The sequence below is a fragment of the Marmota flaviventris genome, chromosome X (assembly GCF_047511675.1).
Source record: "Marmota flaviventris isolate mMarFla1 chromosome X, mMarFla1.hap1, whole genome shotgun sequence".
Lineage (NCBI taxonomy): Eukaryota > Metazoa > Chordata > Mammalia > Rodentia > Sciuridae > Marmota > Marmota flaviventris.
The window spans coordinates 66074950-66095753 of NC_092518.1; the positions used below are offsets into that span (position 1 = coordinate 66074950).

Consider the following 20804-nt stretch of genomic DNA (forward strand, 5'->3'; position numbering starts at 1 on the left):
AAAGCACCTAGGTTAAGAGCTACTAGTAAAGTAACTAATGAACTATTTATATTCCTTTCTAATATCAGTAGTTAAAAAACAAAGCTGTTAAATTATATTTTTCTTTAGTTATCTATCCTAATCCAAGTAGTGCTAGTTTGACAAAAAATTCTTGAAACATCAAATCCTATGTTAAAATACATTTATGATAAAGGTCAGAGAAAATAGAGGAAATGATATTGATAAACTTTTCTTGGCTTTCAAGAGGCTAATATCTAATTTGTGTATTGTGTTTTCCTTGTTATTATTATGAAAATAAGATTTAACCCCAATAATACAATGCTTTATAGTCAGATACTTTCATAAAAGGAAAAAAAAGTGCCGTGATGTAGCTCAGAGATAAGGACTTGCTTCGTATGCATAAGGCCCTGTGCTCAATTCCTAATACTACACACACACACACACACACCAAAATAAACATGTAAAATATCTCATGCCATTGCAATAAGATCTAGCATAATTGAGTCATTTCTCCCTGGGATGAACTGTTTTCCAGTAAAAAATTTGAATTACCAGTTTTCAATATTATTCCAATTTCTTATCTTGTTTTGGTTTCTATCATAAACTCTGGTCAAATATGGTTTTATGTAAGTTAGGAACAATGATTGGTAAGGAAACACATATGTGAAATTCTGTTGAGAATATAAATTCCATTTTATTCAGCAAAGACTACTTTATATTTAGAAATTTATAGAAAGAAATAAAGCTGCAACTTCATGAAACTTAAATATTAGATGTTTAATCTATCATTATAAAATAATTTAATATTTTACATACAATGCATAGAAAATAAAACCCCTAATCAAATTTTCATCAACTAGATATTCTTTTAAAATATTCAGTGCTTTGTCATTTTTTTTTAAGGATCAGAAAATAAAGTATTAATTTCTCCTCACTGAAACCCACTGAGTTATACAGGATGACTGGCTTCCTGACCTTGACTAAACCCTCTAGCATGATTATATTTTTGTATAGTCCATTTGAAATAGGTCAAAGCATTTAATATGTCTTTAGCAGGGCTTTACTTAAATGGTTGGCCCATGGCTCACATTTGGAAATTTCCTTTATTATGGAGGTGGTATAAACAATGTGATTTGTGCTAGATACCTGCTTTCTCCTGGGAAATCTGAAATCTTGGTATGTGCTAGTTAGATAGTTTCTACATAACTAGCACCTAATAAAATCCTTGAGGACTAAGCATCTAAAAACATAGAGATTGCTTCATTTTCATTTCTAGGAGAATGACCTCATAGGAGAGAGATAATAGATGGAAACAGGCATATAGATTCCTGCAGACTCTGCCAGTGTCTTTCCCCCAAGAACCAGCAATGTAAAGAGTGATTTGACAAAAAACAAGTGATTTGACAAAAAACAGTCAGCTTCCAAAAATCTTTTACTGCTTACAGCCAATTGTAATATTTATGTATGACACTTACTACAAATAACAGAAAATGAATTCATTACTATTTATCATATCATGTTTCTTACCTCCTCTCCATCAGTACTGTTTAGTTCTTCTGCTTTAATTTTATTATAAGTATCCAGTATATCAGTACAGCTCTGATCCCTAAGAAACAAGTCAAAATACATTTCTACTTATTTATTTATTTATTTCTGGTATCAGGGATTGAACTAGAGGGGCTTAACCACTGAACCACATCCCCTTCCCTTTTTATTTTGAGAAAGTGTCTCTCTGAGTTGCTTATGTCTTTCTTAAGTTGCTGAGGCTGGCAGCAATCCTTCTGCCTCAGCCTCTTAAGTACCTAGAATTACAGATCTACATCACTGTGCTCAGCCATTTCAATAATTTTTAAAAAGCTGTAAGTTAGTCTCTTAGAAGGAAACAAATGCTTCTTACCCAATAAATCGAAGTAAAACATCAGTTACAATTTTGGCTGCTTTAACTATAGGACTGTCTGGCTCATTGAAAGTCCTAGCATTATGCTCAATGTAGCGCACCTCCCACATTAATGCTGATATTCTCCTACAAAAGAAAAAATATCCTATGTTACCTTTGTCTGATACATTTAAACTACATTCTAAGAATATGCAACAGAAAAAGTAGGCACTTAATCATTTTATGTCAAAGGAGATCCAATATATTAATGTCTCAAATATGTAACTGATGAAGGCTAAAAAAAGGGATGATACAATTTCAGAATTTAAAGCACAGGAGGGAATTTTGAAATACTAGACAGCCTATTAAAACTAGAAGAGAACTGATCCAGGACACTGTGGGTAAAGAGTGATTTGATAAAAAACAAACAAAAGTATGCTGTGATAAAGACAAAATAATGTTTCATTTTCAGAAGAAGGGGAGAAAGAAAAAAATAAACCAGGTTATACAGAATGACAGCTTGTTCATAATATTTAGTATTGAATAATATTAAAATGTTGTAAAAATACATTCAATTCTTAATTATAAGAGGCAGACTAACCAGTTCATGGGATACTAACATTAGGGTGAAGTGGACTTCAAATAGAGAAGAACAAAGAACTATCTTCCAAGACCTCCCATAATCATTCCCCTCCCAACCAAAACCAAGGAAAAAGTAACTTGGTTCTTTTACTACATATATTTTAGGATTGGTTATTAAACCTAATTTACTACTACCTAATGCCCCAAAGAAGATTTAGACATCCTCTATATCTATGTACAATCTCCCTCTCCCTTTCCCTGTCCCCTCCCCTCTCTCTTCTTTTTCAGTACTTGGGATTGAACCCAGAGTCTCATACATTCTAGGTAAGCAATCTACAACTAAACTGCATCTGTAGTCCTCTTTATTTACTTATTTTTAATTTTCAGACAGGGTCTCTCTGAGTTGTGCAGGCCAACCTAAAACTTGAAATACTCCTGTTTCAGTCTCCAGAATGGCTAGGATTACAGGTGTGCAGCACTGTGCCTGGCTTTCTGTAGCATCTTAATTATGATGAATCCATAAAACATCTAATTTGCCTTTAATAAACTAAGTTAACTTCACTTTTCATTTTACAACCTAATTATGCATGCTACCCATGTTTTCCTCTTTCTCTTCCTTTCCTATACCCTTTTCACCCTGGAAAAGTGGAAACCGATTAAATAAAAGAAAATTGGTGTTCCACAGTTTTAGAAGAAATTTTAGAGTGAGTCATTGGATGATTATTTAATACCATAAAAACACGATCTCAACAAAGCAAGTCATACTCATAAAACTGGATTTTTAAATACAACTAAACAAACCTATAAAAGCGATTTTCAAGTCTCCGCCTGATGGTATTGAGGTCAGTTGGATAAGCAACTACAGTACAATACAAGGGGTAGGCACTGAGATCCACTGGAACAGCAAAAGGGCTGGCAAAATCTACAAAATTACCAAAATCAAAAATAGTTATAAAAGACACTAATATTAAATGTTAACAGTAATAAATAAATAAGGGCAAAATTCTAAATTCAAAAACAATGATGATTCAATTGTATGTTTTTCTTTTTTTTTTTTTGACATAATATCGATGAATCATGCACAAAACACTAGTTAAACTCAGGTAAAAGAAAACAAAATTAAAGGAGCACAATGTTGAACTTTAGATTGCTAAGTCTTTTCTGGATAAAACAACAAAACTTTTTAAATGATATATTTCTGAAAACATAACTATTCATGTGGGTAAAATACATTATTCACACACTGTCTTTATCAAGGAACCCCATCCAAGATCAGGTTCAAGAAATTAGCAGCTAGAGAGTCAAAATGACTCAAGAAAGAAAAAGACACATGCCTGCCTTCAATATTATCCCCCAGAATACTGAAAATATTTATCAGTCATTATTTTGACCAAGCATACAAAAATGTTAATATTTGGCTGGGGATATAGCCGAGTGGAAAAGTGCTTGCCTGGCATGTGTGAGGCCCTGGGTTCAATCCCCAGCACCACAAAAAATATTAATATCAAAACTAGTGTAAGAAAATGCATTTCCTATTATAGAACTTAAAATTCTGCTCAGCTTAGCTTCCTTCAGTTGTCTTATTTGTTTATTTATTTATTTTTGCATTTACCATACCCAGGGAAAGAAGGTGGTTTATGCCCTGAATAACTCTTTCACATTCCTCATCTCTAGAATGAGCCCCCCACTCTCCTTCCTGGGGTTTGTATAGCAAAGCAGTCAATTCCTCTTGGGAAACAGGAACACCAGCACCAACTTCATCTGGAAAGGCAGCTAGGTATTAAGATGAAAAATTAGAAATGATTAGTGTCTAATATCATATTATAGTAATTTTATTTTTAAAAGAATTATAATTTGACTTTAAAAGCATATTTACTTCCTTCTGGAATTGGCTCCATATCCCAGGGACTCATCTTTTCTCTCTCATTATTGTCCCAGCTATTGAAAAACAATGAGATAAAAATTAAGTTTACAAGTGCGTCCATTCATATACTAGTATAATTTGCATGACTTCTAGGAGGGTGAAATTTAGAAAAGGAAAACATAGTAATCATTAAAGTTCAGCTCTGTTTAAGTAAAGATAATAAAAAACCACTGCTAGAGAAAACATGTTCCACCAAAATGAAACTTAGTGGTTAGTAAGCCTATTCCTAGTATTTTATTTATCTTTTGTTCCAAATGAGCATATATTCACTATTAAGCCAGGGAAAAGAAAGCAAATATCTTTCAGGTGAAAAGAGTTGGTGTAATGGATCACTTCTTTCAATCTCTCTTTTTCCCTTCAGTACAAGGGTCTGAACCTGGGGCCTCATACGTGCTAGGTAAGTATTCTAGCACTGAGCTACTTCACCAGCCATTTCTATTTTATTTTGATAAAAGGTCCCACTAGGTTGTTCAGGCTGGCCTCAACCTTGCAAATTTTCCTGCCTCAGCCTCCAATGTAGCTTAGATTATAGTTGGGCACTACGATGTCTTATTGGATCACTTCTTAATTTATCCCAATATCTTAAGTATTTTAGCACTTTCAAAATTTTAATCTTCTCTTTTTATCTGTAATATAGTGGCTTTAAAGGCAATCCTCACAAAATGAACATTTTTTCCATTATTTTTGAGAAGCTTCATTCATTAGGAACCTTACAACTCTGGGATTTCCAGAACAATTAAACTAATATTGCAAACAAACAGTATCTCAAAATAAAATGCTGTCACCTCTACCTAGAATTCATGTCATTAAATAACAGACTAAGTAGTAATATTCACTACTATACTACAGATATAACAATTACTTTAAACATTGATTTAATTTCACTATTTTCTATGGGAAAATAATTTCAATTCTTCTTTAAAGAATAAAGACTTATGCCAGGTATAGTGGTATATGTTTATAATCCTGCCAACTTGGAAGTTTGCGGCAGGAGGATTTCAGATTGGAATCCAGCCTCAGAAACTTAGTAAGACCCTGCCTGAAAAATTAAAGGCCATGGGGAAAAGTCAAAAGGGATACAGATGTAGGTCAGTGGTAGAGTGTTCATGGGTTCAATCCCCATTACCACAAAAATATAAAAAGAAGAAATACTTAAGAGAAAAAGTAAACAACAAGGGAGGTAGAAATGCTTTTAGTATTTGCTTGGTTTTAGTATGCACAGTGGCACAAATAGTTTACCATCAAATTCTTTCCAGTAGGCACTATGCTTACTTCCTTATAGTTATTATAAGAGTAGTAATTCAGATAAAAATTTATTATTAATGGCAGTGTTTATTTAAAGTCCATATTATTCTACAGTATTATATCAGGCAAAAAAAAATATAACTGTACTTACTGAACACTGTAACACTGGAAAGAACTATCAGGATACTCTGGTTGAAAAGGTTGCTGACTCTCTACAGTCCCAAACCACCAGGCGTCATCTATTATACTGCGGAATCTATCACCTATAATGTTTAAAATTTAAAAAAGAGTGCTCTTGATAAATATCAGCTTTGTACCCAGTGTAAATTGCTATTTTTTCTTGAACACGTAATTAGCACTATATCTGGTATTACCAGATTTTTCAAGATGAGTTTTCCAAATAAGTGAATTTTACATTTTACCCTTTTCAAGTATTTTAATTTCCAAGTGGTAGAATTTTTCTCAAGTACATCATACATGTTTATGTCTTCATAGAAAATACTACAAACATAATTTAACTTTTATGAATATCATTATGCATACTCCTTAGTGTATGGAATGTATGTTAATGTAGTTTCTTTACCTTTTTTTTCAGTGCTAAGGCTACAGCTGTTTCTTCTTTTTTGTTTTTAGTTTTTTGCCTTTAAAAATCTCTTCATACAGGCTAACTATATCATATCCAAATGTTTGCATCTAGAAATGTTTCCAATTTTGGAGTTTTTCATATTATATAATATTTGCAAAGATGTTACTGGTTGAGCATCACTAATCCAAAAACCTAAAATATGAAATGCTCTATTCATCTTAGAAAGTTTTCAATTTTGGTTCTCTATAAGGGTGGAGATAGAAGTTCACTGAGTTAGACAAAGGAGAATGAAGGGAAGGGAGGGAAGATGGGAATAGAAAAGACAGTAGAATGAATGGGAGATCACGTTCCTATGTTCATATGAGTAAGTGACCAGTATAACTCCACATCATGTTCCACTACAAAAATGGGATCCTAACTAGAATAAGTTATAATCCATGTATTAAAAGGTCAAAATACATTCTACTGTCATGTATATCTAAAAAGAATAAAAGAAATAAGAGAATGCTGAAAAACAGGCTACTGTAAACAACATAAAAATTACTAATGGATGGAGTGATATATTTGGATATGAAACAAATGTCAAATTATAACCAAAGATTTGTTGTGAATTAAAAAAAAAACGGAAAAGGGAAAGTTTTTGATTTTGGAGCATTTTGAATTTTCAGATAGGGGTGCTCAACCTATACTAGTTTTCTGCCTTTAAATAGCTAAGGATTAAAAAACCAAACCTCTATGGAAAAAATATTCCTTATACACTGAAGAATGTAAAAACACTAATAAACATATATTCACATGGTTTTTAGTATGTATCAGGAACCACTGTGTAAGTGCTTTCTATATATTACATCTCTTCCTTGATTACATCAACATTATAGGTGTGCACTGATATAATTTCCCTTTTAAAGATAAAGGGAGTAAGCCATAGAGGGATTGAAAACTTGCCCAAGATCAATGAGCTAGTAAGTGACAGAGCCAGAACAAAAATATATTAAAAATACAGGCAAAATATGGAAATGTGTGAAAAATGCCAATAGTATTAAAGGCCTTATGTTCTGTATTAATAATGACAGAGCTATAAACTAATTTCTTTTGAAAATTCCCTCATACTAGTATTATATTGCTTCTTTTCATCAGAGAAAAGAAAAGAAAAAGAGAGGGCAGAAGAGTTAGGGCTAAAGGAAAGAAACAATGGTAAGAGGGAGGGAGAAAGAGGAGGAAGGGAGGAGAAAAGGAAACCTCAATAGGCAATGGTGTTTTTAAAAGCCCATGTATAAAAATACTCCATAGAGGAATTGACAGTTCAGAATTTTCTTTAATTCAGATTTGTATTATTAATAGAGTAGGTATTTGCCCAAGGTTTAGAGACTAAAGTAGTCCCCACCTATCCACAAGGGATATTCTCCAAGACCCCCAATGGATGCCCGAAATTGCAGAGATCACCAAACCCAACATAGTGGTACACTGACGTTGGTGAGGCATTGGCTCAACAGTTCTCTAACAGATATTCATAAATGCAGATTCTTAAGAAGAGTATAGTATTTGAATATAATCTACAGAATCCTTCCATATATTTTAAATTTCTAGATTACTTACCATTCCTAAAAAATGTAAATTTTATATAAACTGCTATTATACTATATTGTTTGGTGAATAATGATAAAAATGTACATGTTCAGTACAGATGCATTTTTTAAAAAATATTTTTGATCCATGGTTGATTGAATTCACACACGCAGAAACAATGAATTCAGATAGCCAGCTGTATTTGAATTTTTTCCCCATACATACATACTGGATAGAGTTTATTTTATAAATTAAGCTCAGTAAGAGAGTAACAATAAGAGAATAATAATAATAATATATAGTAACAAAAATTATGTGAATGCGTTTTTCTCTTGCAAAATCTTATTATACTCACCCATCTTATGATGATGTGAGATGATAAAATGTCTGTTTACATGGTAAGATGAAATTAGGTGAATGAATGATATATGTATTGTGACCCAGTCTTAGTTTACTATGTAAGGATTACCGGAACACAACAAGCACCATGATACAGAGAGTTCAGAACACATAGCTAAATGACTACCAGATATATAGTATAACATAGATATACTAGACAAAGGGATGATTCACATCCTTAGAGGGATGGAATATGATGGTGCATGATTTTTTATCACATAATCCAAAACAGTATGCATTTTAAACTTATGAAATTTTTTAATTTTTGGATTTTCTATTTTACCACCACAGGCAAATGAAAGTACAGAAAGTGAAACAACATATAAGGGGGGGGACTACTATACATACTACACAATATGCATAAAATCACTTAATCTGGAAAAGAAATTTTAAATGAATTTTCCTAGTTTGGTTGACAGCTTTCTTGAACTAAACATTAAACTACATTCTTTCTACTAACTAAGAGTTAAAACTTTACTTTTCTACTTTAAGCTTAATAGTTATTAGCAGCAGTTCTATACTCACCAATCTGCCAGTTCCTTTCTTTGGCTTCATTATAAAACTGATGTAGCACAAGAAAATCAATGACATCTGGCATGTCATGATACCTGTATAGAAAATAAAGCAATGGGAATCAAAAAAAAATTATATATATAAACTTACTAAATGTCCAAGGATATATGTTTAATTGGAACTCATCAAGAACAATTTTGCAAACATCATAATCCTTGGACATATGTTTACTTAAATTAAATCCCATCTGGCTTAATCTTTTTAGGATTGCTTTGCATAATCTTGTATTGCTTTAATAATGTAAAGGCACCAATAAAGGTTTTTAAATTTTAATACAAAATTCTTCATATTAAAAAATTTAAAAAGAACAGTGTGAATTGAAGTTTTCTCATCTCCTTAGATTTGAAATTTGACTTCAAGAAATGAGCCATTGACTATTTCTACTATTATTAAGAGAAAGAAAAGCAACTACCCTGTTTCAACAACAGGCACTTATAAAAGTTAGTCTTTGATTCCTCACAACAATCCTGAAGAAAATATTAATATATTAGCATTTTCATTTTACACAAGATTGATTAACCTGTTCATGAATCCACCTATCTAACCATTTATATATATGTGTGTGTGTGTGTGTGTGTGTGTGTGTGTGTGTGTGTGAGAGAGAGATAAAATTCAGAAATCAATCAAGAAGGGTTGGGGATGTGGCTCAAGCGGTAACGCGCATGGGGGCACTGGGTTCGATCCTCAGCACCACATAAAAGTAAAATAAAGATGTTGTGTCCACCGAAAACTAAAAGATATTTTTTAAAAATTCTAAAAAAAAAAAAAAGAAAGCAATCAAAAATTAAACACTAGTGTTTATAACTCTAAGCCCTGTGGTAGTAGTGCTACAGTACTTCCTCTCTTATTAAGTCCTATACTCTGCATAATATACAATGGGTATTGGGGTAGGGAGAGGGAACATGGAAGGAATAGATGAATTCTAGATAGAGAAGAGGGGAGGGAGGAAAAGGGAGGAGGCAGGGGATTAGCAAGGATGGTGGAATGTGATGGACATAATTATCCAGAGTACATGTATGAAGACCCGAATTGAGTATCAACCTACTTTATATACAAACAGAGATATGAAAACTTGTGGTATATATGTGTAATAAAAATTGTAATGCAAAAAAAAAACTAAAGTACACATATAAAGACATGAGATGGTGTGAACATACTTTATATACAAAGATATGTAAAATTGTGCTCTATATGTGTAATAAGAATTGTAATGCATTCTGCTGTCACGTATTTAAAAGAATAAAATCAATTTAAAAAATACACACATATAAACACAGAGAACTAGAGATAGCTACTTACTTAATGGAAAAAGACTCTCCAGTCATTTTTCCTGAAATGGGGTCAAGAAATGCAAGCTTCAAGCAGCATAATGTAGGTGGTCCAACCTCATATTTGATTCCTACAATCTTAACAAACTCTTGCTCCTATTCATGAAAATATAAATGGATTATTATTTTTAATACAAATAACTACCTAATATTCACACAATATGTCATTACTACTTGAATAATTAAAGAATTATCTGAATACTCACCATATGTTAGGTATTACAAAGACTAATGTTAAAAGTAGTAAGATATGGCTCTTGACACTTAATACTTAATAGCAGGTTAACGATAGTTTAGGAAAGGACATTACACTAAGTAAAAGCAGCAGAATCCTCTAGGAAAACATTTTAAAATTCATGTTCCTAAACCCTACTCTTATAGAATCTGATCCTATAGGTCTGAGTTACAGACCAGTAATATATTCGAAAAAGACACTCCATGGGATGATCCAGCTCTGTATACATAAAATTACAACCCTAGCAGGAATAAAGTATGTAAACATACAGGTTCATAGATGACATGTTTATATTTGAGAAGATGACTTTTTTGAATGCCTACAATATTACACTACAACAACACTGTATATTATCAGTTACACTAAAGAGATGGCAAACTGGTTCTCAGGAGTATAGACACTTGCTTAAAACTTCAGGCTCTTATGCCACACATGCTACCTCCTTTAACTTTCTAGGACATTGGAGTTAGGATTAGAAATAAGAAATTATATGTTTTAGTCATTGCCTTAATTCTAAATTTAATTTTTACCTGATTCAAAATAGATGGTAGCTATCCCTATCTCCCAAGAGTTGACTAAATAAACCTCACTTGATATTTTATCAACTTAGAACATTAATACAACTTTTTTACAAATCTCTTAACTAAGTTTTTACTTCAGTAAATATACAGATTCTCTCTAGGATCCTTCCTGCTAAGCAGCATGACATAACAATCCTTTAGTAACATGGAAGACCATGGTAAAACTGCCCTTTATTCTCTTGTTCTCCAAATCAGAAAAGCAAAATAGAACAAAATACATATAAGCCTAAATAGAAATAATGGCCCAAGTACACCTATGTCTATATGTATATATATATGTGTATATAAATAAATGACTGAACGGATATTTATTGTCAGAAAATCCTTCAATATAAATAGACATATCTCATTTATTCAATGTCACATAGCTATGTGGGTGTTACATCAAAAGATATTCCATAAAGCACCCCATATTTCTAAACTTCTTGTGATTTATGATATTTAATATATCCCAAAGCTTCCAGAATGTTGACAGTGTCCATAGTCAACATACTCTGTCACTTTGTTGAATATGCAGAATGTACAAAGTTGTTGATGGAGAAAATATCCACAGTAGGGTACTCTCACTTTGTTCTATGTATGGAATGGCACAGACTACAGGATCTAAATCTTGAAGGAAATTAGGTCAAATAATGAAGAAAATGTCATAAAAAATTTGGGAAACATACAACATATGACCCATCAGAGCCAGTTCTACAAGAGTGTCATGTATCAATTTATATTGGATACATGAACAGTGAAATATGAATTATACTGAGAAAAATCTTATGGGTAAAGTAACAAACTATCAACTGCATAGTTTATGAATTTGAAAAACTTACCCTGAGATCCATTTTATTCCATGGCTGTTTCTGTAAATTAACACTATATATTTTTGACTTCCTTACAGCACGCACATAAGCTTCATGCCCTTGCCTAAAATAAATAAGCTAAAAGAGAAAACATAAGGTATTAAATAGCATCATCCTATTTAACAACTCCATAAATTCCAGTATATATTCTACAACTACCTTACTGTTTGCAGAAAACACATCATTAGAGTTTTGAAAAATCTGTACTATTCCCCAAAGAGAACTCAAAATGGCATCATTTGAGCATTAACTCAAAGTAGCAAAATAGCATTAAATTCTACTAAGTGGTAATTAAGATAAAAATCAAGCCAATTATTTTCATGAATTCACAAGCAAATCAAGTTATCTCTGTGTTCACTGAGCTTCTACTATTTTCAAGACACTATGCCAGGCCCTACAAAGAATACAAAGATACGAAGATTCAGTCACTAATCTCAAGAAATATATGATTGAATACAGCATCTAAGACAATGTGTGTAGGTATGTATATGTGTATACATATTTATCTATCTATCTATATACATATAATTCACAATGTAAATATTTTATCCAAAATAAAATTAATAATATACATATGCTAAGACTCATTAAAAATTTAGTGCTCTTGAGGATCTGAGAGAAAAAATTTTAACAAGGAATAACCAACCCATCTTGCTGTGCAAGGTGGTACACACCTGTAATTCTAGTTACTGGGAGACTAGGGTAGGAAGACTGCCTCAGTCTAGGAGTTCAAAATAACACAGCAATATTTCCATGTATCAAAAAAAAAAATACCTCATCTCCCATCTGTGGAACAAATGGGGAACGTCGTGGTATAGTATCCAAGATCCACTGTGGGGCAAACCATTCTTCATTGGGTTCACCAGCCATAGAAACCAGTCCTCCTTTCTAAAATATAAATACATTTATAGCACATATATATAAAACATATAATTTATAAATGCTTAAACAAATTAATAATAATATGAAACATAGCAGGGAGAGAATGTTAAAACATCAGGTTCAAAGAAACCCTGGAACACACACATTTTAAAGACTTTTCTTTAGCAATTATAATACCTTCTGTACCAATAAAAAAATTTTCATTTCAGCTAACAGATAATAAAACTATATAACATCTAAAAACTAAAAATTTTACTCTTCATATTTGTAGAGTACAACCTGAATTAAAACAATAGTAAGAAATAACTTTCACAAATAGAAGGTGATAATCAAAAAATTATGTCTAGGGCTGGGGATGTGGCTCAAGTGGTAGCGCGCTCGCCTAGCATGCGTGCGCGGCCCGGGTTCGATCCTCAGCACCACATACAAAACAAAGATGTTGTGTCCGCCGAAAACTAAAAAATAAATATTAAAATTCTTTAAAAAAATTATGTCTACTAATGAAACAGGACATATAATGTGTAAATAATTTTTTTTAATTCAAAGAACTATGCGAATTAATTCTCTATGTCATCTAAATGAAATTATAGTGGAAAAAAAGAAACCATTATTGGGATAAATTAAAACCAAAGGAATGGAAGAAGTGCCCTATACAATTAATTACACTTTTCCATTCTCTGAGTCAAAAATATATAGAAATTTATGACTGGTAACATTGAGAGAATAATACATTTACACTATACTTGCTTATTATTCAAGAACTTTGTTACATTTTAACATATAATGATCAATATTATAATGATGAAGACTCAGCCTCTATCTTTGATAACACAAAAATGTCAAAATGAAAGGGGATGACTCAAAATGGGGTTGGGAGGGAGAGCAAGGGAGGAAGATTACCTCTAGATAGGGAATAGGGGTGGAAGGGAAAGGGAGGGAGAAGAGGAATAGCATGGATGGTGAAAGAAGACTCTCATCATTATACAAAATACATGTATGAAGATGTGAATTTGGTGTCAACATACCTTATATATAATCAGAGATAGGATAAATTATTGTATAATGGTGTATTAAGAATTGAAATGCAAAATTAACAAATAAAAAATAATAATAAATAAATAAATGAAAATGTCAAAATGTTTTACATTTGAAATCAATATAAATTACTTTTATTTACTTGTTTCCTCAGCTATAATGTTATTTTAAGATAAGTTAAATGTGACTGTTAAATATTCAAGTATCTAAGGAAAAAACAAACCACTACAATAAAAGCAAAACCAAAACAACCCATATAGTTACAAACCTTCTTTCTAGTCTGTTTAGGTTTCTTTTGCCTTTCTTCTAGTGATTTCAAATTCTCCTCCTCAGAGCTGCTGCATATTTTCCGTGTGGCCTGTCTGGTTTGTCTTTTTGGAGGTTGCAAATTTATTCCAGCATCAGCGGTCCAATCAGAATATTCGCTTGATGAATCACTGTAAATAAACCAAAAGTATGAATATCTTAGTATAGAAAAGCAAAAATTTTACCTAATATTTGAATAGTGACCACTATATTATCAAATAGAATTATAAATGACATGGCTGCACAGAAAAAAAGTGTCAATATAAAATTCTGATCATTATCAATGTGATTTTAATGAAATGCTTCTTGGGTAAAGCATAACACTTAGTTTTCTATAACAGGATTTCAAATCCCTATCTAAACCACAATATCTTATTTAAAAGAAAGATCTACATTATTTCTAGGAATAATCAAATAGGGTTCTCTAAGGTATATAAAGAACTCAAAAAGCTAAGCACCAAAAAAAAAAAAAAGAAAAAAACAAAACCAAATAACCCAATCAATAAATGGACCAAGGACCTGAACAGACACTTCTCAGAAGAGGATATACAATCAATCAACAAATATATGAAAAAAATGTTCATCATTACTAGAAACTAGAGAAATGCAAATCAAAAACTACTCTAAGATATCATCTCACTCCAGTCAGAATGGCAGCTATTATGAAGACAAACAACAATAAGTGTTGGCGAGGATGTGGGGGAAAAGGTACACTCATACATTGCTGGTGGGACTGCAAATTGGTTTAGCCAACATGGAAAGCAGTATGGAGATTCTTTGGAAATCTGGGAATGGAACCTCCATTTGACCCAGCTATCCCTCTCTTGGTTTTATACAGGGACACAGCCGCATCAATGGTTATAGTAGCACAATTCACAACAGCTAAACTGTGGAGCCAACCTAGATGCCCTTCAGTGGATGAATGGATTAAAAAAAAATGTGGCACAATGGAATTTTACTCAGCATTAAAAGAGAATAAAATCATGGCATTTGCAGGTAAATGGATGGCATTGGAGAAGATAATGCTAAATGAAGTTAGCCAATCCCAAAAGGAGCCTGACTCATAGTGGTGTAGGGAGCGGGAGCATGGGAGGAATAGATGAATTCTAGATAGGGCAGAGGGGTGGGAGGGAAAGGGAGGGGGCATGGGATTAGCAAGGTTGGTGGAATGTGATGGACATCATTATACAAAGTACATGTATGAAGACACAAAATGGTATGAATATACTTTAGATACAACCAGAGATATGAAAAATTGTGCTGTATATATGTAATAAGAATTGTAATGCATTCTGCTGTCATTTATTTTTTAATGTGATATATATATATATATATATATATATATATATATATATATATATATATATATATATATATATTTACCAAGATGTAGAATCTAGAATTAAAAAGGGACTTCATTTTACAAATGAAAAAATTAAAAAGCCCAAAAGGACATAAAATAAAGGAAGAGCCAAGATAAAAACCACAAGTCTATTGACTTCTAATTTGGTATTCTTTCTTTATATAATATTTTGGGGCTGGGAGGGTAGCTCAGTGATAGAGTGCATGCCTAGCATGTGTAAGGCACTAGGTTTGATCCTCAGCTCCACATAAAAATAAATAAATAAAGGTATTGTGTCCATCTACAACCAAAAATATTTGTGAAACATTATTTTAACTCTCGTTTTAACAAATTCCTATAAGAACATATTTTCATATTAAAAACTGCTGAATAATTTTGACTAAGTCAAAATCATTAAAAAATTACCTGGAAGAACTTTCACTTTGCCATTCAATAACAGGATCCTCTACAGAAGCATCACTTGTGCCAACAGTTTCATCTTCCTACAACAAAGAGTCAATAATTAAGATATATGGTTATTATTAGGTAGCATAATATTCATTGGCAAACTACTACCTATTCTATAACACTTTTTTATTTACCCCAAAAGTATTCTAGCTAAAACAGAATTAGTTTTCTCTATATATCTACATCTCACAAGTAAGCTTCCCAGGTATTTATATATTTCTGGATTATACCATCTTATTGACATAAAACAACTTATATTACTTCAAAGACTAAAAAACACCTTAAGCCCAAATACAGTATAATCCTCTTATATGTTAAAATATTGTTTTAAATATACTGTAAGTTGTCATTCTTTTAAGATTAAGAAATTCATGGGGGAAAGATTTTTTTGAAAATATCTAGTTTAAGAATTGTGAATGGCAGGAGAATGGAAGTATCATACTCTGTCGATGCACAATTAAATTCCTATTGCGCATGACTAGTGTGGTTAAGGGAATAAAAGGATTGGAGAACAGAACAGGTAGTAACAGAAAATGTGTACATTATGTTGATTTCACAGTCCATAAGTTCTGAAACTCTTATTACTACTGTTTATATCCCATATCTTTCCAATTGTAGGAAGATTTTTCTCTTACTGTCTTTCCTCATTGTCCCAAAGTTAAACTTTTGTTTGCATTTGTTATACTCTAACCAAGATAGTATCCTAGGTACAAATCAGAGAAGACATCTAAAATAATTTAATATGATACCTAGATTTGTCCATTAAGCTTCTTACTAATGAATAAACTTCTTATAAGAAAATTCCTAAAATTTTTCTATTAAAGTGACCCTCAAAAGTAAATCCAAATTGACAGCACATACTAGCAAACAAAACATCATATAGAATAAATAACAGAAGATATCTAACCTCTGAGGAGCTATCTGAATCTTCCTGTACACCTGAATTTTGACATGATGCTTGTGAATTATGCTCTATGTTGGACCGTGTTTGATAAGTATGCTGACGCTTGCGTTGTGTCCTTCGTAAAGACCGCCCACAGCTAGGTGGGTAATCATTCTGTAGAAGAAAAGGAAAACACATTTTTAAAAATGAAAAGCTCTGCCTGGCTGTGGTGACGATTCTGAAGTGGGGTTGGGGGCCAGGGGTGTCCCTGCTATTGGGAACATTTGCCTCTAGTAGATCCAGCCTTAATGTTTTCTGACATCCTAGTGAAAGCAGACCCTGCACAAAGTGGATATCAGAGTTAATACTATAAGGAGACAAAATAATGAGAATAGTTTTACCAAAGATAATGAAATATCGCATAATGTCTGAATATTACCATTAAATTGAGTGCATCTTTAGAAAACTGAATGTAACAAAAACCCAGGACATTTCTGGAAATTGTATGCTCTCTAGCAATTTTGTGTGAATTTTTATACAAACACTGTTTTATGAGTTATATAAAATGTTTTAAAAATAGAAAAAAAAAATGAAAAGCTCCATCAATACAAAAAAAAAACTGAAAATAAATAAGTCAATTAATTAGGCAGGGAAGGAATCAGAGATGAGGAAAATTTGCTGAAGAGAGAAACCAATATAAAACTATACTAATAATTAGATACACACATATATATGACTCATTTTCCACTGATATTGATCACCTTCTTATTTTGAAAATGTTGTGATCAAATCAAAGCTGCTAAAAGCCTGTGTTGTAAAAATTTGCTCATTCACCATTTGCATATGCTACATGATTCACAATTACAGGATAAACAAGTTATCTATATTATATTTATGTTAATATGTACATCTTTCATTCCATTAAAAATCTAGGCAAATTTGAAATATCTAATTAGATGTAATGATCCTATTTTTGTTCACTCTAGTTTAGTGTACTTAAAACTGTTAAGAAATATCTTTAAAATCAGTTTAGCCCAATTCTCACCCCATCACAGAAAAATGATAGGAGAGTTACTTAAAAAATATATATAAACCTTATATTTACTAAACCAATAGAAGGGTGAATATAATGTATATATAAAAAGTAATATATAATTCCATTTTTAGACCACATCAAGGCACACCCAGACCAGACATATACCTCAAAATGCATGCCATATTTAAACTCTTATATCACATTGCTTAGTCCCATTTGTGGACTAAGAAAAGAAATTGAGTAATTAGGATAATTCACTGGTGGTAATAATAATTGTTGGTAGTATATCCCTTTGGTAAATAGGTCAAAATGAAGATTAAATTTTTTACATGGCACAGCTATAACCCCTAATATGTCTTTAAGAATAAATAAGTTTAAAAGTCTTACAAATCAGCCTCAAGAGTTAGTTTCTTATTTGTAAAACATCTGTCATTTACATTATATACAAAAATGCATAAGGCCTGAACACCCCATCTGTTACTCACAGATAAGACTGATATTTGACAATTTGCCTCAGCAGTAAAAAATGAATAAAAATAATGAATCTGAGTTATTCAAAATCTCTAAAAATTAATCATATTATAGAAGATCAAATAAGCCAACAAAACCAAAATAGAAAAATTTAAATAAGGCATCAAAATCACCTAAGAATATTTGGAAATATGTATATGACAAATATCTAAATTTGTGTTTATCAATACTAAAAAAATACTTAATACTAAGTCTACTAACTAGACTTCTTTAACAAAATTATAATCATCCCAGACTCTTAATTACCATACTCTTATTTTATGGTTAGAATTGGAAGAGAGTGAAAAAAGAAACTATTCATTCTTATGCCTCTTGTCTGGTAAACTGAGAGTACTAGTAATGAGCTTACCTAATTGGGTACAGGCATCCTACTCATGGCTTACCAGATTCTACTGTGAAAACATTTACAGTCCTTCCAAATGTATAGATCACATTTTGTTCATATTATTTGAAGTCCAGCAATAGGTCTAGGGCAAGGGTGATCAAACTATTGTTTTCTAAATAAAGGATCAGAATATAAGTAGTTTGGTTTTACAGGGCATACAAATTCTGTTGCCACTACTCAGCTTTGTCTTTATTGCATGAAAACAACCGTTGGTAAGATATGTGTGGGTGTGTTCCAATAAAATTTAATTAACAGTAATAGGAGGCAAAAAGGATTTGGGCTATGGGCCAACCCATTACTTAGGGTATATATACATTTATTTACATTGTGATTAGGGATAAGGCAGCATTTTAAAAAATCTAATTTAACTAAGAAAAAATGTATTTTAAAATAAATATCCTATACATACAATAACTACATGTCCTAGACTTGGGGTGGACGGTGTAACTAATTTTATTAAGAACAAACATACATCTCAACTGGGGATCATAAGATAGATTCCCTATAAGACAGTCTTTGAATACATAAATGTTGCAAATAATATATCTCAAAGTACTGCACAAATAAACTTACCCTCTGGATAGTATAAGATGGCTTTTTCTTCTTTTCAACTGTATAAAGACCAATTTCTATGTCACCTTTTGCGGTTCGACATTCTTCTTGAACCCTAATTACAAATCAAAGGTCAAAATATCAGAAAATCATAAATAAGGAAACCAATAGTTAAAAAGCCAGCCAGAAAAAAAACAATAGAAAAAATTTACAAAATAAGTAAAAAGTCAGAGAGTAAACATACATTTAAGTATAAAATTTGCCATTTTAATGCTTATAGGTGTTATTACTTCAGTGACAATTAATTACATTCATAATGTTCTGTAACCATTACCAGTATCATTTCAAAAAATTGTCATCACTACAAACATAAAGTCTGCAACTATCAAAGCAATAACTTCCCATTTCAATTCTTCCAGCCTTGGATAACCTCTAATCTATTTTTATGTCTATAAGTAATTTTAGAATAAATATTTTAAGTAAGTGGAATCATACAGTAATTGTCCTCTTGCTTGTCTAGCTTCTTTCACTTAGCATTTTCAGTGTTTTCAATGTCTTTTAACAGCAGGTATCTTTTGTTATGGCTGAATAATTTTCCATTGAATGGATATACCACTTTTTTTTTTTTTGGTACCAGGAATTGAACCCAGAGGTGCTTAACCACTGAGCCACATCCCCAGACACTTTATATTTGTTATTTAGAGATGGGGCCTTGTTAAGTTGTGGAGGCTCTATTTGACCTCATGATCCTCCTGCCTAAGTCTCCCCAGCCACTGGAATTACAGTCGTGTAGCACCGTGCATGGTGATATACCACATTTGATTACCCATTTATCTGCTGACAGACACTTGCATTGTTTCCACAATTTGACTGCTGTAAATAATACTGCAATGAGCATTCATGTACAAATACCTATTTGATTCCCTGTTTTCAGCTCTACTTCTAAAGTTTTGAGTAAAAATTATTTCAAATTGCTCTACTGCCAGGGTTTTTAGCACTCTATTCCTAAGTTCCTAAGTTAGCTATATCTACTTTTTCTTATTAATGCTCCCAGCTTATACCAGAAGGCAGCTTCTCTATATATAGATAAGTTGAAATCAAATGCCTTTTGCTACTTAGCCAATCTACTAAAAGGCTAGGTAAAGAGGATACATGATTAAAATAAATTTTACATGGTCTTTGTCAATGTCCTTTTCTCTTTCCAAAATCCACTTCCAATTGCTGGGAATTATCTGAAGTTGATATTATAGCAAATTATTAGGATTTATAAATAAGAATAGGAATTTTAAAATTCATTAGGAACAATAAAAGATTCAGAATAGCCAAAGTTATTCTAAGCCAAAAAAGCAATGCTTGAATTCATCACCTGACTTCAAATTATACTAGAGCTATAGTAGCAAAAATTGCATGGTACTGGCATAAAAACAGACACGTAAACTAGTGAAACAGAATAGAAGACAGAGATAAACTCATACTGATAACAAAAATGTGTTGGGAGAAAAATATAGTCTTTTTAACAAATGATGCTGGGAAAACTGGTTTATTCATATGAAGAAGAATACGACTAGATCCTTATGCCTTATCCTGCAAAAAGTCAACTCAAAATTAAAGACCAAGGAATTAGACCAGAGACTATGA

The 20804-nt window shown here is 31.9% G+C and overlaps 1 protein-coding gene across 1 annotated transcript in view; it reads right to left on the reverse strand.

Annotated features, from left to right (window-relative positions):
* The window catches only part of Brwd3 (bromodomain and WD repeat domain containing 3), a 147645-nt gene that overhangs the window by 21478 nt on the left and 105363 nt on the right, over positions 1-20804 (reverse strand). The window contains exons 20-33 of the mRNA XM_027934200.3: positions 19188-19281; positions 16687-16836; positions 15738-15814; positions 13932-14100; positions 12521-12634; positions 11717-11824; positions 10051-10175; positions 8704-8786; positions 5779-5890; positions 4335-4396; positions 4076-4231; positions 3260-3380; positions 1898-2023; positions 1528-1606 (exon numbers count right to left, since the gene is read on the reverse strand). Coding sequence (XP_027790001.2) covers positions 1528-1606; positions 1898-2023; positions 3260-3380; positions 4076-4231; positions 4335-4396; positions 5779-5890; positions 8704-8786; positions 10051-10175; positions 11717-11824; positions 12521-12634; positions 13932-14100; positions 15738-15814; positions 16687-16836; positions 19188-19281 — 1576 coding nt within the window. The remainder of the gene's footprint in view (positions 1-1527; positions 1607-1897; positions 2024-3259; positions 3381-4075; positions 4232-4334; positions 4397-5778; positions 5891-8703; positions 8787-10050; positions 10176-11716; positions 11825-12520; positions 12635-13931; positions 14101-15737; positions 15815-16686; positions 16837-19187; positions 19282-20804) is intronic.